At 42.1% G+C, this 27,151-nt stretch overlaps 2 protein-coding genes across 5 annotated transcripts in view; both read right to left on the reverse strand.

The window, feature by feature from the left end:
* Positions 1–27,151, reverse strand: part of TBCK (TBC1 domain containing kinase) — a 536,201-nt gene that overhangs the window by 257,098 nt on the left and 251,952 nt on the right. For all 4 annotated transcript variants that reach the window (XM_073571832.1, XM_073571833.1, XM_073571835.1 and 1 more), the window contains one exon: positions 2,202–2,238. In XM_073571832.1, coding sequence (XP_073427933.1) covers positions 2,202–2,238 — 37 coding nt within the window. The remainder of the gene's footprint in view (positions 1–2,201; positions 2,239–27,151) is intronic.
* On the reverse strand, positions 20,179–22,567 carry LOC141086039 (uncharacterized). The gene is made up of 2 exons (XM_073571765.1): positions 21,126–22,567; positions 20,179–20,830 (listed from the first exon to the last, which is right to left on the reverse strand). The coding sequence occupies exons 1-2, from the start codon at positions 21,461–21,463 to the stop codon at positions 20,179–20,181; spliced, it is 990 nt and encodes a 329-aa protein (XP_073427866.1). The 5' UTR covers positions 21,464–22,567.

Consider the following 27,151-nt stretch of genomic DNA (forward strand, 5'->3'; position numbering starts at 1 on the left):
TTCCAGACTACGTTATATATACGTATAATATCTAAATTCGCCAGTTGGAGGCGGTGTATCCAGCTGCACGTCCTATTATTTAAATTTGCCCAACTGGAGGTGGTGTATCCAGGGTCACGTGTGTCATATGGGTTCGCCTTGTGGTACTCGCTGCGTCCAGAGACACGTGACCGTGACACTATGGCTGTGGAATTGTTGACTTGATCTTAGCAAATCGCCAACTGTTGTAAATTGTTAATGGTAGTCTGTCACCAAACACATTTTAAATAAAGTACACATCATGTAATGCAAAAAAAAGGATATATTTAATGTACTAGATATGGGATGATCAATCCGCGAGACTCTGGTCCACTGGCGAAGTCAGTAGTTACTGGTCACTGGATGGGAGGCTCACAAATCTCTTCTTCCTGGGACTCCATGTGGTGGCTTTTAATTAGTCGGGCTGGCGAGATCTCATCTAGGATTATGACGTTACATGAACCTGGTAATAATGCTGCATCATTGATCCCAATAAATAAGAGATTTGCGAGCCTCCCATCCAGCGGCTACAGACTACTGACCTTGTTAATGGATCAGAGTTTGATGAAATAATCTGCCCATCTCTAATATTAATCCGTGCTGTTATTGTCCAGAAAACACTATTTAATCAATATACAATTTAGGGTGCTTCAAGCATCATAGTGTGGCCCAGAACTCAGTGTGTTTCTTTTGTTCCCTGAATTAACATCACATAACTCCCTTCTCTTTATCATGATAGAAAGCACTACCTTGCCTAGAGCGGGCACTGCCTTGCCTGGAGCAAGCACTGCCCTGCCTAGAACGGGCACTACCTTGCCTAGAGTGGGCACTGCCTTGCCTAGAGCGAGCATTGCCCTGACTAGAATGGGCACTGCCTTGTCTTCTAGAGCAGGCACTGCCTTGTCTAGAGCAGGCACTGCCTTGTCTAGAACGAGCACTGCCTGAGAAGAATCTGCCTGGGTACAGTAAGACACACTGACAGTTTAGAAGCTGGAGTACATGTACACAATGTTGGTGTGGGAGCCGGCGGCACATATATAAGTGGAACTCTGTTTGCGACAGAAAAGTCAGTGTGTGCGCACAAGCTCCTGAACTAAAAGTTTGTGCGTGCGCCAGCTTCTGAAGTGTGTGTACATGCGCACACAGGAAGATTCTGTTCAGGCACTGTTTTATAGACATTAAGCCAAGTTTTACTACACTAAAGTAAAGTTTTTACTGGTCGGTCATGTGCAATCACCTATCCAAGAAACTGAACACCAGGACATTTCACAACAAGGTTGGAGTCATCAATAATGAGCAATGGTCATATATCTTTGTGTAATTAATTCATATGGCCTGTGAAGTGGACTTAAGAAAGTGTTAAGCCCCTCTTGTCTTGCGGTAGCGGGCCACTTTACGCAACAAGATATGCCAGTATCTTAAATAGAATATTATTACAGCACCACGGGCTTCTTGAAGACGACACAAATGTATTCAACTTCCTAAAGGCTCGTAATTACAAACGGGAAGCATTGGTCTTGATTTTTATTTAACCTATTTTAGAAGGCTTTTCATTTCAAGTGTATTTCAGAGAAGTGCAAATTGCTTTCTAAAGTGAGTTTTGGCTACTGTTAAATGAGAGGATTCTCTTCTTGTTCTGGCGCTGTCAAAAGCAGCGTGATTTACTTGCAAATTCTGCTCCGGATTGGATGATGCAAGCAATTCCCGCATCTAGGCATTAATTGTTTAATCAAACCTGACAAGAATTCTTCATTCGGTATGAGAAACTAGTAGAGTTATAAGACACAAAACCTTCTCGAAGAAACAGCCACATCAGCAGGCATGAATTTGGCCTTGTAGGTTTTAATCTTCCACCTTGATTGAACTCCTATTACTCCAAAGTCTTCTCATTCCGCAGAGACTCAGCGTATTCATTTTCCACAACAATCTTACCTCTCAGTTTCAATGACATATCCGTCTCCATCTGTCTACAGTCTTTTAACCCCTTTGTGTCAGCGCGGGGTGTGCCGTAACTGGCAGCTACTGGGTGACTGCTGACATTTAATATCTGTGATCAGCAAACACGACAAACCGAAGCATAATGCAATACAAATGTCAAGAATGCGGGTAGACAAGAACAAAAAAAATGTGACGTAAAGCAATAAGACAGAACACAGGAGCAAAATAGAAAAACTGGGACTTACGTGTGAACATTGTGAGGAACCAGGGAATGGCGTAGAGCTGAAAGACAATGAAGATGCAATCAATGTGGGAACAATCTGTTCTCGGAAGAAAGACAATCTTTTAGTGATGAGTAATGTCACAGTCACAAAAATGCTACATGGTACCCACAAATGGAGGTGTCGCTCTGAAAAGTGAAGGCTAATAAAACTAAATGTGAACTTATTTCACAAAACATAATAGCACAGTGACTAGACGTGTATTTGGACCCAATGGAACTTTTCCTTAAAAAAAAAAAAAAAAAAAAAATCACATGGGGACGTCATGTCGCTTTTCCAGACTGCTGAGAAATGGATCAATATATTTTTTAGGCTTTACTAAAATGTACAAGATAGAAAAAAAAAGGAGAAAATTATTCCCTTTTGTTTCTTGATTTTGTAACAAGATATTAGATGTCAAATCCTAGTATTGACCCATCTGAGTCCATGGCTTTCCCTTTATCTCACGATTGTTTTATGGCCCTCATCTTTGCTCTGCTACTCAAGATTCGATGCAGTGGATATCCTTAGGTCTTTGTTATTTATGATTGGGTGATTTTTAATACTCATAATTAGGTTGATAATAGGGTGAATTTTGTTTTTTTTTCTTCTTTTTTTGTGGGGTTGGAGTGGCTCTATCTTACTATTTAGCTTTGGTGTTTCTTTCACTAAACTGGTAACACAGAATGGTTTTAAAGGAAATCTGTCAGCAGGCTTTTCCTATTTAATCTGAGAGCGAGCAGTATAATGTAGGATTCAAGAGCCTGATTAGGCTGTGTGCTGTAGTTTCAATACAACCAGTATTTTATCAACAGAATATTATCATTACAGGACTACATCTCCTGTGCAAAGCAGCCAGGCTAATCTGTTTAACCACGCCCTCCAGCACGGATTGGTAGCTTGTTGACAACACAACAAGAAGCTACCAGTCAGGGGTGTGGGCGGGGTTATACACAGTTAAGACGTCTTAGCTCTGCTACATCAAACAAACAATGATTCTATCAAAACTGCACCAAGCAGCCCAGTAAGTGACACCTCCCTGGAAACAATCTTTCTTTCCCCTATATTATGCAGCTCTCAGATTATATAGCAAAAACCTGCTGGCAGATTCCCTTTAAAAGGAAATGATCTTAAATAAAACTTAGTAACATCCTTAAAATTATTTGTTTTTTTTATTGAAGCATATGGTAGTGACAGGATGGTTCAGGTTAGGTAGATCATTTTGGATCGATGCTCTTCTCTACTGAAAACAAAAATGTAAAACTTGGCAAAAGAACCCCCTCCAACCGATCATTGAATCATTGGGAGGGAGTAAGGGAGGACAGGGGTAAGCCACCCAGCCTAACCAAGCCAGCACCAACCAGCTGAGATTATCTCTTTAGGGTATTAACATAACCAACGCAATCTGCTTATTTTTCTTTGTGCAAAAATCATAATTTACATGGTAAAAAAATAACTCAAAAAGAGCTTGTGCGCACACCTGGCCGGCAAACAGAGGAAACAGTTCAATGATCAGTACAGTGGAAATGACTCAAGTACTTGGTGGATCTACCACAAAAAACACTAAGTAAATGAATGCAATAAGTACCGAGGTCACACACCCTGCTGAAGATCATCAAAGGGCAACGGCACACAAGAGTTCTGGAGGACACTCGGGGCTCGTGTGTAACAGAGGTTAAAAGATCAGAAGCGATGAACAATATACTACTACTAAGTTAGAAAACAATGAGCCAATTCACATGTGCAAGAAAAAAACCCATAATATTGTTTAAAAAATACATGTGTAGCAGATACAGAGGCTTGGAGTTTATTTTTACTAAATAGAGCACTGCTGTACAAGTGAGAACTTTGTTAAAGGCAAGGTCAACGAGCGGCTTAGGAGCGTAAACCTTAGTAAGGTATTTCAAGAAAATCTAAACGAGTCATGTTAGAAGTTGTACATCTCTCTAATAATGTAAAATAGTATCCAAGTAGTATTTGCTGCAGATGCACAGCTGAGTGAGCTGTCAATCAAAGTGCCAGGGCGTGGCTACAGGAGGAATAAAGGCTCCCAGGAGGAATAAAGCTAATTTTCTCCAAGTAGCTGCACATTCCGTAAGGGGCTGGACAATATTGTAATACTATTAACCTGCAGATTAACACTATATCAGCACGTTAATAGCATTTGGAGACATAACAAATTCCCTTTAATAAAACGTTTCGTAATCTACTGCACCTTTGTTAGTCCTCTCAATGACGAACCTGTGCTGTGTAGTCCTCGATATTCATGAGCTTTGGCGATCCACTCCCTCCACCATTGATTAAACGCTCTCTACATATGCACATAATTGAGAAGACAAGCAAAGCTGCAGCAGATAAAAATGTCATTTTGTAAAACCTACAGCAAGAAGTCCAGTAAGTGAGCCTATTTTATGCCACGCTCAGATTTGGAAACATAAACCTGGTAACGGATTCCCTTACTTTGAAAATGCATATCAGAATGACTGTATAATTGTTTTTTTTTTTTTTAATTGTTTCTCCATGATAATAAAATGAGAACTGAAATGATCTCTTCCACGCTGTTCTAGTAATTAATCTCTTTACCAGTCTGTAAACTATTTGAAAATGCAGATCCCTATGTAGTGGACATGAGTTATCCATAGCCATCATCATCAATAAGGAGCGTGCAACAGAATAACAGATAATTGGGCTAACATTAATTTTACGTGTAACCCTTGAATGATTTTCCTTTCATGAAGGCATCTGTAGTGCCAAATCTGTCACCTGATGGACACCAATGGTGCTGACTATAATTTATGTAAACTGGGGTCTGTCAGGTATCCATCTTGGTGTCCATGATTTTACAATTAGCTCCAGCATGTTTTGGCCAGGGCACTCACGTCTCCCTCTCTACTTTTCAAAAAAATCTCTTGGTGGAGCAGGTGCCAGACAACGTAGCAATAATATATGTTCCTCTTCACATTGGTGTCCCATTTAACAGTCTCTTAAAGAAGGTCTTCTCCCATCAAAGTTTGTATCCTCTTAAAGGGAATCTGTCTCCCCCATTTTTCTAATATGAGCTGCTGTCACCGTCATCAAGGGCTTATCTACAGCATTCTGTAATGCTGTAGATAAGCCCCCGATGTAACCTGAAAGATAAGAAAAAAGAGTTAAAGGGGTTTCACACATAGCGATATCGCTAGCAATATCGCTAAAGCATCACCGATTTTGTGACGCAGCAGCGATATTGCTAGCGATATCGCTACATGTGACACTTACCTCCGACCAGCTCCCCCGCTGGCTATTGCTGATCGCGCAAGATCGGCCTGGTCCATTTCTCGTCGTCGGCTTCCTGCTGGCGCCAACGAGAGCCATGGATGCAGGCGGAAGACGGACACCCTCGCCGCGTCTGAAAGGTTAAGTACGACCGCCGCTGCATCGTTAGTGACATGCACCAGCGATCCTGGCCGGGTCGTATTGTGGTCGGGATCGTTGGTGCTTCGCTAAATGTAAAGGGGCCTTTAGATTATACTCACCGGGAGGGGCGGTCCGGTCCGATGGGTGTTGCGGTCTGGTCCGGCGCCTCCCTTCTTCTAACAGTGACGTCTTCTTCTTTCCTTCCTGTCGTGGCTCGTGCACAGGCGCACTGCTCTGCCCTGTTAAGGGCAAAGCAGAGTCCGGCAGTGGGCAGGCTCCGGGAGAGGTCAGGCGTCTGCGCACTGCAGTATTCTGCTCTGCCTTCAACAGGGCAGAGCAGTGCACCTGCGCAGGAGACACGACAGGAATCAAAGAAGACGACGTCATCTCTAGGAGATGGGAGGCGCCGGACCGGACCGCGACACCCGGTGAGTATAATCTAACTCTTTTTCTTATCTTTCAGGTTACATCGGGGGCTTATCTACAGCATTACAGAATGCTGTAGATATACCCCTGATGTCGGTGCTGGCAGCTCATATTCGAAAAAAGGGGTGACAGACAGATTCCCTTTAATATATTGCAGTCATCATATTATATAGCACTGTGTAGTTACAATTGCTCATGTTGCCTTTCTACCCAGCTAATTCTTCTCTTCTCTCTATGTAGAAACAGGAAGTTTTCCCTGCGTAAGTCATCCCTCTTCACAATCACTCCACTCCTACTCCTCCCTGGGACTTTTGCAGTGATGACTCATACAGGGAAAATTGACCTTCTGTTTCTACATAGAGCCTAGAAGGATTCATCTAGTCAGCTTTGAATCACATGATGTCATAGACCTAATGGAGAAGAGAAGAATTAGCTGGGTAGAAAGGCAACTAAGTACACAACGACATAACATCATGATTGCAATATGTCAATTTGTGTCTAATACCCAGTGAAAATTTTGTGACATCCTAACAATACTGTCCAAAATATCGCTGCTACAGATTGAATGCCTCAAAATAAAAAATGAAAATACTCGCAGCCTAATCTATACTGTAATAGCATGGAACAGTTTTACAGAAAAATGTTTACAATATACAACGGAATAACTGCTGGAATACTCAGAAATATAGATAAGATGATGTGAACTGACTGAAAATGTGAATGTGGTGTGTGGGTCTCTTTAAAAATATTTCCTATTTTTTATTTTCTACACAAACCAGATAGGCAGGCTACTTATATTGTCCCACAGTGCCCCCTAGCAGCGAAGGGTGGCAATCACAACTTTGGAAAAATGCTCCTAATGTCTCTCTGGAAGCACAATCTTGACAGATTCCACAAAATAAAATTCTAGCCATGCTGAAGACAAAATCCTGGGCCAGCGATTAAACGGCGTCCGACTTGTTTTATAACTGCTGCTAAAGTGAAAGAAGCAGAGCTGGTTTTATTCTAATACCTCTTACAATATGTTTTTAGAACAGCACTGAGGCATGGAAGATGGTGAGAGGGAAACCATTTACTTGTGTCCTGTCAACGGCTCGGGCATAAAGGCATATCCATCTATTTATCTATTTTCATTTGTATCTATTTACTAGCTGAAGAGCCCGGCGTTGCCCGGGCATAGTAACCAACTGTGGCTAGTTATAACAAATTCTAATGATTATATTGCACATAAAAACATTTTACATCATATATTCAACACTACAGATTTGCAACACAAATTAACTAAACGATTACCCAAGTATTGAAAGTATTTTATTTTCAACTTATTCAAGAGCCTTTTGATAAACAACATGTTTGGTTTTTCCTTTCGGTGCAAAGATGAACATATTTTTGGCCGTTCCAACTCTTGAACAGATCACGTAAAGTTGACCATGAGAAAAGCAAGGAGATTGCAAATCGATCCCTACTACTTTCAAGGACTGTCCCTTAGCATTGTTAATGGACATTGCAAATAGCAGTTGAACTGGAAACTGGGGGCGTTTTAAATAAAAAAAATCAGATGGCACATCCTGTTTCTAAGGCTATGTATCTAACCCCATCCTGTGTGATGTCTGCTGAGCTGTGTACCTAAACTTCTCCTGTGTGATACTTTCTGCTGAGCTGTGGATCTAATCCTATTGTGTGTTACTGAGTGCTCAGCCGTGTATCTAATCCTATCCTGTGTGATACTGACTGCTGAGCCGTGTATCTAATAATATCCTGTGTGATATCGTCTGCTGAGCCGTGTATCTAACCCTATCCTGTGTGATACTGACTGCTGAGCCGTGTACCTAATCCTATCATGTGTGTTACTGACTGCTGAGCCATGTATCTAATCCTATCCTGTGTGATACTCACTGCTGAGCCGTATATCCTAATACTATTCTGTGATACTGTCTGCTGAGCTGGTTATCTAATACTATTCTGTGTGATACTGTCTGCTGAGCTGTGTATCTAATACTATTCTGTGTGATACTGTGTGCTGAGCTGCGTATCTAATCCTATCCTGTGATACTGTCTGCTGAGCCATGTATCTATTCCTATCCTGTGTGATAATGACTGCTGAGCTGTGTATCTAATCCCATCGTGTGATACTGACTGCTGAGCTGTGTATCTGATCCTATCCTATGTGATACTGGCCTCCCCCTGCAGTCTGTGTCAGAGGGTGGTATGTGTTGCCACGGTAATAAATTGTGTTATTTCCAGCTTTACAGAAGGAAGATAACACCATAGAAATGATAAGAATAATAGGCCTCAGTTACCACAATTGTCTACAAAGAAAACTGTTGCTGATAGCAACCAATCACAGCTCATTTTTCATCTTTTAAACAGCTCTGGGACAGCGTGGTGAGTTTTGAGTGGCGACTTTTGTGTTTCGACTTTTATGTGGCAAGGTTGGTGTATGTGTGGTGAAATGTGTGCTGAGGGTGGTATATGTAGCACGTGGTAGTGTGTGGCACATTTTGTGTGTGTTCATATCCCCGTGTGTGGTATCCCATGTCAGGGCCCCACCTTAGCAACTGTACGGTATATACTCTCATTCTTTAAGTTCCCCTTGTACACATCTGGCAGCTGTCAATTTGCCTCCAACACTTTTCCTTTCACTTTTTCCCCATTATGTAGATAGGGGCAAAATTGTTTGGTGAATTGGAACGTGCGGGGTTAAAATTTCACCTCACAACATAGCCTATGACGCGCTCGGGGTCCAGACGTGTGACTGTGCAAAACTTTGTTGCTGTAGCTACGACGGTGCAGATGCCAATACATACATACATACACTTTTTCCCCATTATGTAGATAGGGGCAAAATTGTTTTGTGAATTGAAACACGCGGGGTTAAAATTTCACCTCACAACATAGCCTATGACGCTCTCGGGGTCCAGACGTGTGACTGTGCAGATGCCAATCCCGGACATACACACATACATACATACAAACACACACACACACACACACACGTTGAGCTTTATATATTAGACTTTCTATTTGTGTCTATCCATCAACCTACCTATCTGCCCATCCATGTAAAAATGGGAAAAAATAAGCAGCATTCCAGACAGCAACGGGTACAAAGCCCCCTAGTTTCAGCCAAAATCATCATACATATCCCTTCCCCATACTCCTTTTTTGTAGGAGTTTCTATCTCTCTAGTATCTCAATTCAAATGGGTTTTATTAGCAGGACTAAGTATATGTCAGCATTGCCAAAGCAATTGGTGAAATGGGGGGGGATGGGGACGCATCCAGGGTGGGGTATAGGTGAAATAATGGGGGGGATGGGAATAGGGACGCATCCAGGGTGGGGTATAGGAGTCCATGACTTATCAGTCTCTTTGTCTGTGGCAGACACTGACAGATCGCACTGTTGTGGCTGCTGTACTTTCCTCTTCCCCCAGTAGTATAGGCAGTTTCTCTTCCTCCTCTATGGAGGTGAAGTCTGGAAGGAGATCAGGCAGTCCCCTGAAGTGAGTGTCCCTGTGTCCCGATTCATTTTTGGATTTGTGGCAGTTTCGGTTCCGCTATAATTTAAATGTAGCTTTTTTCCTTTCAGGTCAGTAAGGGTTAATGTCATTTTCCTTGCTGGAAGCTTGCTGCAGCTGCTGTGTTGCTGGTCAGCTGATGTGAGTGGTGACCACTCCCAGCATCCTTACTGACATGCACCGGACTTATTATTTTTCCTATAAAATAGTTTTTACTGTGTAAAAGCGCTAAAACATAAAAAAGATATAAATGAGGTATCGCTGTAATGGTACTGACCTAAAGAATAAAACCGCTTTATCAATTTTACTACACGCGGAACAGTATAAAAAAAAACAAAAAATCAAAAAAGCAATTCCTGAATTGCTGGTTTTTGTTCATTCTGTCTCCCAAAAATCAGAATAGAAAGCGATCAAAAAAATGTCACATGCCCGAAAATGGTACCAATAAAAACATCAGTTCGTCCCACAAAAAAACAAGCCATCATATTACTCTGTCGGTCGAAATATAAAAATATTATAACTCTCAAAATATGGTGATGCAAAAACTAGTTTTCCAATAAAAAGTGTCTTGAGACAGCAGCCAAATATAAAAACCCGATATCAATATGGTATCGCTACAATCGCACCGACTCGAAGAATAAAATCGCCTAATCACTTACACTGCACGAGGAACGGTGTAAAAAATAAAACCAATTCTTCACCTGCTGTTGATTTTTTCATTCTACCTCTCAAAGATCACAGTACGGCTCAACGCACATTTATCCTGCGCTCTGCGCTGAGCGCTTGCACTGGGGTTTCCATCTAAATCTCTGAAATACGTGATGCAGACAGAACCCCTGGCGGAAAATTCCCTATAATGAGGCAGATGGAGGCACTGTGGACGCCTTCTGACCTGTGATCTGGCAGTGTCCATCTTTTAAGGATTGCATAAAAGTGTCACTGGCCACAGTTTTGAGCACTTCTGAAAAGGACAATGCTGAACAGAGACCAGACGGAGTCCAGAGTAACTCTGCTGCCTCATTATAGTGAATGGATCTCTTGGGGGTTTCATCTGTCACGTCACTCAGAGATTTAGATGGAAACCTCAAAGTAAGTGCTCAGCGTAGAGAGCCAGATAAATGTGATTCCAAAAGTTATGTAAAATGTTCCCAATAAAAGCTTCAACTCAATCCACAAAAAGGCAAGCCCTCACTCAGGTCCGTCATCTGTTAACGGAAATATAGGGGGCTTCCAAGTTACTGGTAGCACAAAGGATCTGGAAAAGCTAAATAGCTCTTCGCCCCCCAAAAGAAATTCAGCAAATTCTCCGCTCCAAAATCCAAATGCCACACTCCCTTCTGAGCCCCAGTGTGACTAAATCACATTTAGCGCCCACATGTTTGGAATTTCTGTAGTGATGAGAGCCCGCCTAACTTACAGGTGCGTCTCTCCAGAAACTTGAGCTGGGCATAATGTATTGGCTACTGCAACGTCCTGGTCCCTACAGTGTACTGGTCACTACAACAGCAGTTTGCAATTTTTCGTCAGCAACATCCAATGCTGCTTGTTTCTGGAAAACACCCATAGAGTCAAAATCATCACTACATCTGTAGATAAATTCCTAAAGGGATATAATTTCCAAAATGGGGTTACTTGAGGAGTGATTCTGCTTGTCTAGCACTTAGGGGCTCTTTATATGGAGTCCGCAAACTATTCTAGGAAAATCTGCGCTCCAGGAGGCAAATAGCGCTCTGTCCCTCTCAAGTCACTCCGTATGACAAAATAGTATGGTACAGCCTCATATGAGATATTTCTACGTTCAGCAGAAATTGTGAGACAAATTTTGGTTCCATTTTTACCCATTTCCCAGTGTTGGAGACAACATACAATCTTGGTGGTAAAAATGTAAATTATTTTTTCTTCACTGCTCAATGGTACAAAAGTTTGTGACACACCTGTGGTGTCGATATAATCACTGCACCCCTAGATGAATTAATTGAGAGGTTTAATTGGTAAAAGGGGAGCTCTGCTGTTCTGGCACCTCAGGGGCTCTGCCAATGTAACATGGCACCTTTAAACATGTGCAGAAAAATCTGCACTGTAAGGCTAAGTGCACACGTTGCAGAAAATTTCTGCTCAAAAACCTGAATCCCTTCCCAAAAACCGCACCTATTTTTCCGTGGCGTTTTTTGCGCGGTTTTGATGCGTTTTTGATGCATTTTTTCCGCAGCGGTTTCTAAACGCATGGAGGAAGTCAAAACCGCTGAAAAATCCGCAAAATTAATGTGCATGCTGCTTTTTTTCCCGTGTTGCGGTTTTTCGCGGTAAAAAGACGCATCAATGTGCACAAAAAGTGCAAAATGCATAGAAATGACTGTGCAGCTTATTTTTAGCGGTTTTAGGCTGGTTTCACACTTGCGGTTTTTTTCACGGTATTTTAGCGCTAAATAGCGCATGCGTTTTTTTTCCCTATACTTTGCATGGGATACGCTTATGTGCGCATACACATGCGTTTGTACGCGTTTTTCCGCGCATGCGTTTTTTTGCGGTATGCGCTCGGGCGCACAAAATGCAACCTGTTGCATTTTTTGGGCGTCCGACTTGCCTCAAAAAAACGCATGCGCGCGCAATGCGTTTTTTTACAGCAAGACACCCATTATAAGTCTATGGTGAGCATATGTGCGCATTGGCATGCTCATGTATGCGTTTTTTTACACATGCGTTTTTTTTACCATTAGTTTAGACAATGGAATTTAGGGGTTTGGGTTAGAGTTAGGGTTAGTTAAGGGGGTTTAGGGTTAGGGTTAGGATCAGGGTATGGTTTGGTTAAGGGTTAGGGTCAGGGTTAGGATCAGGGTATGGTTTGGTTAAGGGTTAGGATCAGGGTATGGTTTGGTTAAGGGTTAGGGTCAGGGTCAGGGTTAGGATCAGGGTATGGTTTGGTTAAGGGTTAGGGTTAGGATCAGGGTATGGTTTGGTTAAGGGTTAGGGTCAGGGTTAGGGTTAGTAAAGTCATGGTTTGGGTTAGTGTGAGGGGCCACCTAATGTTGGAAAAAACGCAAACGCGGTAAAAACGCACTAAAAACGCATACAAACGCTTAAAAACGCTGCGTTTTTTTCATGCATGCTCATAAAAATGCTTGAAAAAAAACGCAGCATCTGTATGCGTTTGTATGCGTTTTTTCAATGCGTTTTTTTGCGGGAAAAACGCGCTGCAAAAAAAAGCAAGTGTGAAACTAGCCTTATAGCGGTTTTATAGTGAAAACCGCGGTAAAAACGCTGTGTGTGAACACAGCCTAATATGGTGTTTCTTTACTTCTAAGCTTTGCACTGTGCCTCAAAAGTAGTTTCCAACCACATATGGGGTATCGGTGAACTCAGGAGAAATTGCACAACAAACTTTGGGGTACATTTTCTCCTTCTGCCCCTGTGAAAATACAAAATTTGCAGCTAAAGTTTTTTTTGCAGGAAAAATGTGATTTTTTTTTTATTTTCAAGGCTTAATGTTATAAACTTCTGTGAAGCACCTGGGGGTTCAAGTTGCTCAATACACATCTAAATAAGGTCCCAAAGGGGTCTAGTTTCCAAAATGGTGTCATTTCTGAGGGGTTTCCACTGTTTAGGCACATCAGGGGCTCTTCAAACGCAATATGGCGTCCGCTAATTATTCCATCAAATTTTGCATTCAAAAAGTCAAATGGCACTCCTTTTCCAAACCCCTCCATGTGCCCAAACAATAGTATTCCCCCACATATAGGGTATTGGCGTACTCGGAAGAAAATGCAAAACAAATTATATAGAGCAATCTCTCCTGTTACCCTTATGAAAATGCAAAATTTGGAGCTAAAAAAAGATTTATTTGGAAAAAATGTGATTTATTTTTATTTCCACGGCTCTACGTTATAAACTTCTGTGAAGCACCTGTGGGTTCAAGGTGCTCAATACACATCTATATAAATTCCCTAAGGGGCCTAGTTTCCAAAATGGTGTCACTTGTTTGGGGTTTCCACTGTTTATGCACATCAGGGGCTCTCCAAACACAACATGGCAATCTCTACGTATGCCAGCATATTTTACATTCAAAAAGTCAAATGGCGCTCCTTTCCTTCCATCCCATGCCACGTACCCAGTACCCAATACTTCCGGGGCTTAGTTAACCGGCGCATGCGCATTAAGGCTTTTCGGCTTTGCCCGCAGTTGGGCAAAGCATACTGCGTGTACGCGAGCCAAGAATGCTTAGCGCACGCGCGAAAGATGACGGACACCTACTCCTATTCATGAAAAAACTGCGGACGGCGGCCAAGGATGGGGAGGCGGCAAAGATCCGAAAAACCGCCCATCGGACCGGACAGACCTCATTTAAATAGCTCGCCAAAACCAGGTGACAGATTCCCTTTAAAGTGACAGTGGTCAGAATTGTAAAAATTGGCCTAGCCTGGAAGGTGAAAACAGGCTTCGGGGTGAAGGGGTTAAATAGTCACCTGATGCATCAACTGACGGTGATAGAGGTTTCTCTGGAGACTATCCAATGAGTGTGGAGCTCTCTGGTGTCAGCGTGTATCAGCTGATATGAGGTCTTGGTTCCATATCCTCTACTGTGTGGAGCTTGCAGCAGAAGCTTGAAAGCCAAGTTTCTTCATTCCCTGTCTTTGTCTGTCTCGTGCTTGTCACTACCCCCCGTGTTTGTACCATCTGCAGTGGTGAGGCCAGCGCCCTTGCCGGCCAGTGCACTAGCCAGGGTACAGTGAGGTGACAGCTAGGGACCAGGTTTGTGACGGTGGCGGGGGAAGGACATGCATAGGGCATCAGGGGAGCTCAGGGATAGGCACTGGCAGTGTTAGGAGGTGCCCCATCCCTCGTTCCTTATTGTTAGGGCATTCCTCCCCCTTTTTATAATTCCCGTTTTTGGAGTTTGTTGTGCCGTCCGCTGGCCCAACCCTTGTGGATCATGACACCCTCACTGTGAAGTATTTGGGGCACCTCAGCAAGAAGTGGGTCTTATCCTCCTGGGGGCACTGCTGGCAGAGTCTGTTCTCTCGGGGTTTGTATTTCTGTCGGTGTCACCCAGATTAGATAAGTAGGCTGTGGGTGCTCAGTCTGTACTGGCTCAGGATTTGTCACTTTTTGGTGTTTGCTAGTATCTATTATATCTACCTATCCCATATCTATCTATATCTATCTAGTATCTATCTAGTATTTCTCCATCTATATATTAGCTATCTATCCATTATCTATATGTCATCTAACTATCTAGTATTTCTATTTATCTATATAATACCTATCAATTTACCCCATATCTATCTATCAATCCATTTAACTATCTATTCACCTACTTATCTACTGTATCTATGTATTTTTATCTACAGTATCTATCTATCTAGAATATCTCTTACCACCTAGTTATCTGTCTACAGTATCTATCTAGTTATCTATTTACAGAATATATATACGGCATCTAACTATGAAGCTATCTATCCACCTAGTTAACCATCTACAGTTTCCATCTCCAATATCTCTCTATAGTAAATCAAATTCAAAGCTTTATTGGCAGGACCAAATAACCATTAGTTTTGCCATAGCAAGTATACAGTAGGGAACAAGGAAAGGGACAGTGGGGAGGATGGGTAGGGACATATAGTATCTACTTATTAGATTCTATTAGTCTGTCATTCTTTGTAATCAGTCTATCATTCTACATAATGAATCAGCCTGTCATTCTCCCCAGCCTGTCAGACTATCCATCCAGCGATCACACAATTATTTCTGTCTAACCGCTACTGAGAAGAATTCTCATCCCCATCAGCTGGCCAGTGTTACAGATCAGCGATGGTCTCAGCTGGGGTCGGACACTTACTTTCCTATGCTCTTTCTGTATCTGCTTGCTGACCTATAACAGGGTGTAAATTGGATGCATCTAAAGGCTCGGCAGCTGGAATGAGAAGCATGCAGCCTAGACGTTACATCAAACTGGGTTTTGATGCTTTCTTCCCAACCGCTGTAAGCTTAATCTATTCTGTTACAAGGAACATGTTACGGATGTTTGCTACGGCTCATATTGATGGGAAAGCAGCAGCAGCAGACAGTGGCTGGAAATAATAATGACGATTGTCCACTAGGTAGAATGGAAACCTGCAGACAGTGGAAAAGGAAACAGATACAAAGCTATTTCTTTACAAATTAGATGTTTTAATCTTTTTTTTTTTTTTTTTTTTACTAAAATACAATATTTAAAGAAAGAGGGTCTTGGTGATTCAATCCCCACATTACTTTTCTAAAGTCTAATTTTTGGTCTATACAACAATTTGGCATGAATAAAGTGATGCACTGCGCCTCTACTGGTATTATTCTTACTGCAAAACTAGGCCTCATATAACATGGTCTAAATATAATACTTCGAAAAAGTGGCAAAGATACACTAGGCCACTAATATAACAAGTTTACTGAGTTGGTAGTCATAAATCCAACGTTCCAATCATAAAGGATGACTACACAAAATATATAAAAACACATAATTACATAACTTACAAACATAACAAAACTCCCATAAAAAATGGTTAAGGCTGGTTTCACATTTGCGCTTTTGTGCGCAGCGCATCGTGCGCACCAGTGCACCTATATTTAACATGACGTGCGCATGGTCTTGCGCATACTTGCGTTTTCGTGCGCATGCGTTTTTTTGTCTTTTGCGCCAGGCGCGTCAGACGCAACATGTTGCATTTTTGGTTCCGCCCTGTCTCGTCAAAAAAACGCATGCGCACGGAATGCGCAAAAACACCACATTGGAGCCTATGGGAGCGCATGCGTGCGCATGGTCTTGCGCACGCTTGCGTTTTTATGCGCATGCGTTTCTAAGATAAACACGACTGGAATGTGGTCTAGACAGTAAAAAAAAAAAATTAAAACAAGGTGATAAAATGGTGTGGGCACTGGGATTCCACAATACTTAACAGATTGCTCAACGAGTGGACACACAGCTAAAAGCACAAGCTGCACCAATGTAAGTATGAAAAACCTAATGTCTGGCTGAAATTTCAATACATTTCTATGTACTTATGTCTCTTTTTTTTTTTTTAATTGCAGCATGTCTTCATCTGGTGAGGAATATGTCCCCGGGACAGGGCAAGAGGCAGAAGGAGTGAGTACCATGCTTCCGTATGGATTGGTAAAAATATACACATGTGGTTAATTTTTTTTGTTTAATTTTCAGACCTCATCCTCCACCACGCCACCACCACCGGAGGAATGGCAGGAGCAGCAAGGCCAAGTGCGGGCGGGAAGACGTGCTGTAAGTACAGACGGACTGTTTTTTTTTTTTACTTAATTTCTATGCTGGTTTATTTTCTTTTTTTTGGGAACTGTATTGAAAATTCTTTCAGGTGTTTATTTTTTTTATGTTTTTGGTAAATTTTTATCAGCATTTTTTGGTAATTTTCCTTGGTTTTTTTTTGCTGCTTTTTTGGTTACAGATTTTTTTTAAACTTAATTTCTAGGCTGGTTTATTTGCTTTTTTTTTTGGTAATCATTTTTTAAAGTATTTTTTTTTAATTTTCATGGTTGTTTTTTTCGGTGTTTTTTGCATTTATTTTCATTTAAAACAAAAAATTTTTTCATGGCTTGTGTATCAATATCTAAAGCTCAAAGTGTGTATGTGTGTGTGTGTGTGTGTATGTTTGTTTGTATGTTTGGGTATATGGGCACGGGACTATGGGATGGCAGATATGTATGATGGTATATGGGCACGGGACTATGGGATGGAGGATATGTATGATGGGTATATGGGCACGGGACTATGGGATGGAGGATATGTATGATGGTATATGGGCACGGGACTATGGGATGGAGGATATGTATGATGGGTATATGGGCACGGGACTATGGGATGGAGGATATGTATGATGGTATATGGGCACGGGACTATTGGATGGAGGATATGTATGATGGTATATGGGCACGGGACTATGGGATGGAGGATAATTATAATTTTCTATAACTAACCACAGTTCTACTATGCCCGGGCAGCGCCGGGCTCTTCAGCTAGTTTTCTAGATTTTTCATTTTAAAATCTTTCAAAGATTAATGTTTGTCTTTCTTTTCTAGGCTCCACAGCGGGAGGAGGACCTCGCCCTGGACAACGACGAGCTCATCCGTCTAGTCCAGGAGTGAGTCCCGTTGTGGGACACCCGTCACCAACTGCACTCGGACAACGTGGTGATCCGGCGGCTCTGGAACGAGGTGGCCGAATCGCTGATGGATGGCTGGGACAACGCCTCTCCCCGGGTCCGCAAGGATTTTCGTAAGTATTTAAATGCAGTGTGATGCAGCAGTGATCTTGGCCGGGATCACCCAACTGTGTGTGATGCTATTAACTCCATGGAGTTTCTATCATCACACACAGTTGGATGATCACAGCCTCCAGTGCATAGTCTTACTTTTTTACTTTTTTTTTTTCCCCACAGTGAACAAAGTCAGAACCCGTTGGCGCTCGAATAAGGACCGCTTCAACAGGGATATCCGTCAGGAGAAGCAGGTTCGCAGTGGTGCTGCGGCAAGGACCGGCACGAAGTACAGATACCATCGTGCCTTGGCATTTTTAAGAACGGTCCTTGCCTCCCGAACGTAAGTATTTTCTAGTTGTATTGTGTTTTATTCTGTGCTTTTCTATTCCACAGGAGTTGGCGATTGTTAATTTATGGTAGTAATTTCTTTCTTTTCTTTTCACAGCACCTGGAGCAGCACCCTGCAACCTGGGCCCGAAGCGGTCCTTCATCAAGCTGCCCCGGACCCCTCCCAGCCATCCATCAGCGAGGAAGCACCTTGCAGGTCTGCACCACAGTCATCTGGAGACCAGGAAGCTGGTCGCTCAGGTGTTCCCCTGTCCCAGGTCTCTGCCACTGGTTTTGCGGGCACTTCCCGCCAGCAGCGGCAGAGGACCTCGGACAGGCCTCTCATGCCCGAGTTCGTTGAATTGAGCTCGGTCTTTCAGAGTAGCCTCAAGGCACTCTCCAATAGACTTGAGAGTGGTTTCCTCCTTTTGGACCAACGCTACAAGTCTATCGAGGGTCGCCTTGAGCGCCTGGAAGTCGACCTCGCCAGACCAGCGCATCATTTTTAGACACAAATAGCTCGGGACACGGCGGAACACCTTACCCCTTACCTCCAGTTGACTGTCATGCAGGCCTGCAACAATGCTTTTATGCAGGCTATGCAGCAGAGTAGGATTATGCAGCAGTCAGCGGTGGCATTTCCTCCGGTGCCACCCCTGACTCGTTTTACAGCATTACCTACTTCTGCTGCATATCACTGCACAGCCACCACACTTCCAAGCCTCTCCGGACACCAATATACCACCCCAAGTCCGAGTGCAGCTGGACACTTACCCGCCAACACCATGCCAAGCGCTGCTCCTGCCTGGCCCACCACTGCTGCCGCCACCACCACTGGATGGCCCGTCGTCACCACCCCTGCCTGGAGCGCCGCCACCACCACCACCAGCGGGAGGACCACCCCGGTATGGACCGCCACAGCCACCACGCCTGCATGGACCGCCACCACCACCAGCACCACCACCTCGGAGCAGCATCAGCTGGGGGACCCGCATTCAATATTTACGCCCCTGCCAGGACATCCACCACCACCAGCATGCCACAGCAGGTACAAGATCCTGGCAGGCGGTCCACAAGCGCCAGGCGGTCCCCAGCCTCCAGGCGGTCCAGAGGCTCAAGGCGGTCCAGAGGCTCAAGGCGGTCCCCGGGGTCTAGCCAGCCCTCAGGCTCTAGCCGCTCTAGACAGGACAGCAGCAAGACGACGGGCCACCGTCATAAAAAAACAAAGAGGAGGACTCTGACCCTCCCTCCTCCCTCACCTCCCACTTCACAACTTTCCTTGCCTCAGCTCCCTTCCCCCACTTCTTTGGTTCCTCCTTCCCCTAGAACCCCTTACTCCACCCAAAGCCGTTCCTCATCCCTCCACACCCCCCAGTTTCCACCAACTAATAAGTAAAATAAATGTTAAATTTTTATTTCAAAATAATGTTTGGTTATTGTGTCTTTCGCCGCCTGCACACACTGCGCCGTACACTATGGTTTGTTTTTCTTTACTTTATACCGGAAGGTCAGCCATCCAACTCTGAAAGGGATACTATATTTCAGATTTTTCTTTTTTTTATTTTATATATATATATATATATATATTTACATATACATATATATATATATATACACAAATATATATATACGTATATATATATATATATATATATATATATACATACATACATACATACATACACATACACATATATACATACACATATATATATACACATATACATATATACACACATACACATATATATACACAGACATATGTATATATATACATATATATACACACATATAGACATTATATATATATACACACACATACACACACACGTGTATATATATATATATATATACACATACACACACATATATATATACATACACACACACATATATATATATATATACATATATATATATATATATATATATATATATATATATATATATATATACACACACACATACACACATTTTACACACGCACACTAATATATACATATATATATATATATATACATATATATTTCTTTTTTTTTTTTTATGGTGGTTTCCCTTTCTTTCCTTTAACCTGGGCAGGTGAGTAGTGGAGTGTATTAAGACACAGTACACTGGGTACAGGTATAAAAAAAACATGTATTTTATTTTTACCAAACAACAAAACTATTAAACCATTTGATCCTGCCATGCTACACGACCCACATCGGATAAAAAGAAGTCCGCAAATTGGTCCCTCATTTGGGCAACTTCGAAGAGGCCGTGCCAGTGAAAAATTGAAATGGTTGCCGTACAACCTCCAGCCCATATCAGAGTTCTTAAAAGTCTGGGAATCGTTGCCCCATCTGAATGCCCCTATGTCCACCGCCATAAACCGGCAGTCTGCATCCGCAATGGCCATTAGTACTGTGGAAAAGTACTTCTTGTAGTTGTAGTACTCAGAGCCACTTCTTGCAGGTTTTGTGATGCGGATGTGCTTCCCGTCCTCCGCTCCTAGGCAGTTCGGGAAATTGCAGACTGCCCAGAATTTGTCCGATATTTGAAGCCACTTTTCGGCAGTGGGCAATGGCAGAAACTCCGGACACAGAACATCCCACAGAGCCCTGCAGGTGTCGGCAACAATCCCGGATAAAGTTGAGATTCCCAGCCGGTACTGTAAATGCAGGGATGAAAGACTCTCTCCAGTTGCCAGGAACCTGCAAAACATAAAAAGAAAAAATAATTATATTTCTGTCTTGGGTATTACTAAAAACACTGAAAATAAAAAATTACATGGCCTAACTATTTTGAATGTTTTTTTAATACAACATAGCAAAAAAACATTTTATAAAGGCTTGGGATTAGTACATGACAGAAGAAAAACCATTATGCAAAAAAGCAATTTCCCAAAAATAATGTTAAAATTCAATAGCCAAAAAAAACCCGAATTTTTTTGACAAAAAAAAAAAAATGGAAAAAGCCAAAAAAATTATGCAAACATAACATACATACCGTAAGGTGACAAGGAGCCTTTCTTCGGGAGGAATGGCACGCCGGAGCTGAGTGTCCCGTTTCCGGATGTTTCCTTCACCCATACCCAGCAAGTCAAGGAAGCTTTCCTGGGACATCCGTGTATAGCCAGCAAATTTCTCCGGGTTTTCCTGGAGCTCGCTGTACAGCGTGTGATATGCTCCACGGCTTGGCCGGAGTTCGATGATTGGATGCCTCCAAAACCGACGCCGCTGCCGTCTCTCCCTCTCCCTTTCTTGCTGGCAACAAAAGGCATACGCCTGAGACAGCGCGATGTCAAGATCCAGCTTGAAGCGGAAATTATCCAGACGCAAGTCCATCTTGACACCGGAAACAGCAGCAAAATCTGATTAATTCAGCAGTACAGGGTCTATAAAACATTCCAATGACACACGCCCACTGGTGACCCATTGGTGGTCAAGGATTTTTCTATTGTGAAATGTCACACCTAAAAACGCATGCGCATAAAAAACGCAAACGCATGCAAAAACGCATGTAAAACGCAAGTAACGCTGCGTTTTTTTGACGCATCAGCGTGCGCATGACGTAAAAAAAACGCGCGTTTGTTTTGCGTTTTTCTTTGCATTTTTTATTAGCCCGATGCGCTGCGCAAAAAAACGCTAATGTGAAACTAGCCTAACTCCATCAATGATAACTAGGGGACCTAGGATGAGTTGGTCACTCCCATAAAAATATTAGTCTCATACTTAAATTTATACATGACTTGTGATCTATTACAAACGAAGAGCACTGAGCAAAAGAGTATAGATAGTGTTAGAAATCCCACAATAAGTATAGTCCTTGTATAATTTAAATACCATAATAGTGCATAAGAATACACTACTCTCTCATGCTCTGTAGGTAGAATTGGTAAAATGCTGATAACATGTCAAGTACATTCAATATGTCCAGATATAACTCACATAATAGCAGTACTGGCAGACTCTGTCACCTCTGACTTTTGTGTTAAAAATAGATTTTTCAAAATTTTTGGCAATCATTTTTTTCCCTACAACATAATCTGTATTAAAAATAAAAAATATGAAATGTTGTAATTCTCACACTGACCATTGGGGCTTTTTTAGACTCTAACTTTCTGTTTGTGGGAAAAAAAAACACATGTACATTAGCCACAATGATCAGGCCAGGACCCTAAATTTTGCATTAAAGCATCTCATGAGCGTGTGCAAAGTTCATTGAGAAAGGAAGGGGAGCCAAGTCAGCTGTGACATCACCTATTGTGATTGGTAGATTGATAGGGTTATTATTATACTTATAAAACAACATAAGTATATGCCAAGCAGATTAAAAAATATCAGTCTTTATTAACATACAATTTAAAAGGAATTTAGTCTTTAGTGGGTGAACACAAAAATGGACCTGAAAACACAGGAATAAATTATAACCAAGCAATGAGCTAGTGGTCAAATTACATAGAAACAATATACTCAGAGCATACAATGAAAATTTCAAAAGGGAACATTAAAGTACTATGTAGTACAGTTAGTACTTATATGATTCGACGTACATACAAAAATTAATCAGTATATTAATTACCCATATAATTCACCAATCGCTAGGTTCAACAAAGCTATATCATATCTATAAATAATGAAGATAATTTATTCCAAAATGAATAGGCACTAACGCTGAATATAATATTTATAAATGCTTTAATAAACCATAGGATTGGAATTAAAGAAAACGAAAAAAGTATATAACGCCCCTCAAAATAATATATATTCCACTTAATAGAGATAAAGTGCACAGTGCTCATAAAGTGCATTTCTTGGCAGGAGAGTAAAATAGCGTATACTAATAGACGTGCAAGCAATAATTCCTTTATCAACGTGTGTCATGGCCAAAGTTTGGATTAAGTTCAGGCTAAGTTCACACTGGGCGTTGTTTGGCAGGAAAGAAGCTTTGTCAAAATGCTTTTTTTCATGCGTTTTTTTTTTTTCCATTCAATTGGTGAAAGCCGCTGCAAAAACACTGAAAGAAGTGACATGCTCTATGTCCAAAAAAAACAAGCAAAGCACAAAATACCAATGACAAAAAAACAAGCTGTGTCCATGAGATTTCTGAAATAGATATACTGTAGCTGTTACTATCAAATGCAGCTGAAAATTAGCATATAAAATGCATAAAAAAAAACTCAGCAAAAACACCCAGTGTGAACTGAGCCTCAGTCCTGATGAAAAATCGGGGAGGCAACTAGGTGCTCAAAAATTACACATCCACAAATAGTACTGTATCGGCACAAATATGACAGGACAACCCACAAATGATTAGACAGCACTAAATAGGGGTTATAATGCAATTCAGCTCAAGAAACAACTGAATTTTAGTTTTTAAAAAAATCACGAAATTAATCTAAATATTCTGTATCACATCTCAGCTTCTTTGCGCTGCAGCTTACAGTCTGTGTGATAGGACATAAATAAGAAGCTATCCTCATGGGATAAATGGCTGCTATCCGCACCAGTGGCTTGAAGCTGATGCTGAGGGAATACGTGATGTAGTACACTCCTAATCAGGCACATCATGGCACATCATCTGAAGCTCAGCCATTGTTTATATGCTGTCTACGCGGCATCTTGAGCATTCCCAGATAGTAATACTTTCTGCTCTCATTCTTTGTTAGAATAAGTTTGATACTGTACACACATTACATTGCCTGTGTGAAATGGACAGCATGAGACTAATAACTGGCTGCCCCTTAAATAAGTGACTGTTTCTGACAGTAAAATAAAAAGCACAGGGCGGCATCCATTTGTTTGCAGTTAAGATGTATTCGGAAGAAGAAACAAATACAAACAATAAAGTTCCTGTGATGAGGTCACAGGAGGGGGCGGAGTCAGGAGTCACATGATCAGAGATCTGGACAAAGGCTCCTGATCATGTGACCCCCTAACTCCTCCCCTCCTGTGACCTCATCACATGTCCTGTGAACAGAGAAGAGAGCAGGCAAGCGACGCTGTGAGTGGCTGCGGGGGGGGGGGAGGTCTCATGCGACGGCGAGGATGGGGTGCGTGGCGGCTTATCTCCCTGCAGTGCGGGAGGGTTGGAAACTATAACCGCAGAGCCCGCAGAGGGCCGACGGCAGGAGCAACTGCCAGGCCAGTGGCCGCATCAGCTGGCAAGCAGCCAGATGATCGGGCGCTGCCACCCGCGGCCCACATGACAGCGGCCCAGCGGGAAAATGCCCGGTTGGTTATATTACCAATCCGGGCCTGGTAGAACTTCAGCAGCGAGCCGCTCAACACGATCAGACAATTGCTTAGTATCCATTAAAGAAAAAATCCTCCTACGACCCCAGAGAAAAAGAGGAAAAAATATATAAAAAATTCTGACACCCTTTTTTTTTTATTATTATTATTATTCTTTCCTTCTTTAGAGTACCCTAGAATCTACAGTTTGGCCGGTGATTCTGTTATGATTAGGTAACCGAGGAGGATAGCAGGGGAATAGGCTAGGCAACCAGATAACCAGAGAGGTTGGTAACTTAGCAGATTGCAGACCCCTAAACTGACAACACAACTAGAATTAGCCGTGGGACGTACCTACGATGCCCTAGACGCCTTGGCACAGCCAAAGAATTAACTAAGCCTAAAGAGAGTAAGGGGAAAGCTAAACTGCCCCGGAGTAGACCCCCAAAGGAATAGAGAGCCCCCGAACATATATTGCCAGTGAGACAAGATAAGGCACAAAACACAGGCAGGGATACTGATACTGATATAACAGGGGATTCGAAATACTGAAAAGACTGACATGAGCTGTGGCATATGGAACAGAGTCCAGCACAGGTCTCAGCAGGGAACAAGGCTGAACTCACACCAGCAAAGCAGAAATCAGAGAAAAGCAAAAAAAATGGATCAAATGCAAAAAGATTCAAGCAGACAAATAACTTATCTGAAACATGCAGGATAAAGCAGGAGGCAAGCAGACTTCCAAAATGCTCAGGAAGAAAACCAAATCACCGGCAATAACTGAGGGAAGGTTGCTCACTTAAATCTCCCCAGTCTGTAACACCTGACCTCCAATCATCCTCCTCAGGTGATTGCCTTCTGTCAGCCAGACCAGCTCCATTACTAGCAGCAACCAGCAGAGGGAGCCCAAACTCAGAAACCAGGTCAAAAGTGTTCACAGCAGATCCTGCTACATTTCGGGGCAGTCCCCAAAACATAGCAGGGGCAGAGTTCTGCTGAGCGTACCTGTTGGCTGTTATACCTTGATATGGATATTCTGTCTGGTGAATATGAACTTTATTATTTTTATGTTTTTCCTCTTCCTAATATATTTTAACTGTGTCTTTTCTTATATGGATGTCTAATGCCGTTATAATAAAAAGCCCTTCTATGGCCGGAGTCACAATTGCAAGAAACTCGCACGAGTCTTGCTTCTCAATACCCGGCACTGCCGCTGGTGACAGTGCCGGGTATTGAGATGCGAGACTCCTGCAAGTTTCTCGCATGTGTGACCCCGGCCTAAATCTTACTTCTTATTCACCCTGTCCCTGAGATTTTAAACAAGGTGGGATATCAGGTTAATCTGAGAATGAAATACACAAATTACTTAGCCAGATAATTTATGATTATCCATAAAAGAAAATTAAGAAAATAGGCTTTGGTTATTTTCATTCTTAATGTCAGTGATGTTATGCAGCCAAATGGCAGATCACCGGATGGCCACTCTCAATGAATCTACCTTTATCTGCTGTCATATGAAAACCAAACTAATCTCTGTGTCATCTCGCCTTTTGGATGCAAAGTGGCCAGAAGATATGAATCCAGCAATATATAAAGACCAATCAATTAGGAAAGCACAAGTGGTGAAGCTACAAAACTGAAATGACAATAAAAATATACTGAATTCACCTGTAAGTAGCACTATACATGTTGGTAACGCATACGATATGTTGTCAGAAAGAGAACGCATTACATCAAAAATGATAATAGTGAAAAAATACGAATGGAATGACAAAAATACATGAAATATAAAAATCCAAGGGTAATATGATGCTGCCTTTCTAGCAAACAGGGCAGGTCAGCATACGGCACAGAGGCTGCTTGTAGCTTTAGACACATTCTGTATTCCAAGAGCTTCTTACTGACCCCGAGTAAGTGGAAGGTTGCCAGGAAACGCAATCCTTCCTGCAGTGAGACACCGCGTTAGGGCGATGAAAGATTAATCAGGTTTTACTGATACCGGATTACTGCTCCAGCACGAAAATCAAGTTCAGGCCCTATTATCGGCTTGCTGATAGGTTACCATGACCAGACACAGGCCATCTTGTTTGAGGAGAAAACAATCTTCTTTGTATTAGCGCATTTTCTGCAGCAGCAGGTTGCACAAGAACCTTGACAAGCCGAATTGCAATAACGTATGTGTGATCACATTACTATGATTCAGGGATGATGCCCCCTGCCTTAATTCTAGAAATAGACTGTAAAGTAGAAAATCATTGTTCACATCACACCTACATAGTAGCACCAAAGCCACCAGCAAATCCTTCAAAAAACATTGAATTTTGAATCATATTTGGACCAAATGAAATGGGAGAAAAAAGTCAAAATTTTAGAAGAAATTCTTCATTAAAGAAAGTTTAAATATTTAAAAATGTTATATACAATAAGAAATGAAGAATCGGGTGGTCACTTTATCGGAGACACCCATCTAGTAATGTGTTGGACCTCCTTTGGCCTTCAGAACCACAGCAATTCTTCATGGCATACAATCAGAGAGAATATTGGGCCCTTTACATCATCCTATGACCCCTTTCATCAACTAGATATTAAATCTAAAGGTTCCATTTTCACTAGAGTTTTTTCCTCAAGCACCCCACTCTAAGTATATTATTGGTAATGTTGGAAGTTTTTGAGATACAGACCTCACTAGTCTACCACCAATGACCATGCCTTGTTCAAAAGCGTACATCGCAGTTTCCAAAATTTTATTTTAACTCACGCCAAAACTGATCCATATAGGGAAGCTCCAATCGTGACATG

Source organism: Dendrobates tinctorius, unplaced genomic scaffold (assembly GCF_039654945.1).
Source record: "Dendrobates tinctorius isolate UK_male_01 unplaced genomic scaffold, ASM3965494v1 ptg000030l, whole genome shotgun sequence".
Classification (NCBI taxonomy): domain Eukaryota; kingdom Metazoa; phylum Chordata; class Amphibia; order Anura; family Dendrobatidae; genus Dendrobates; species Dendrobates tinctorius.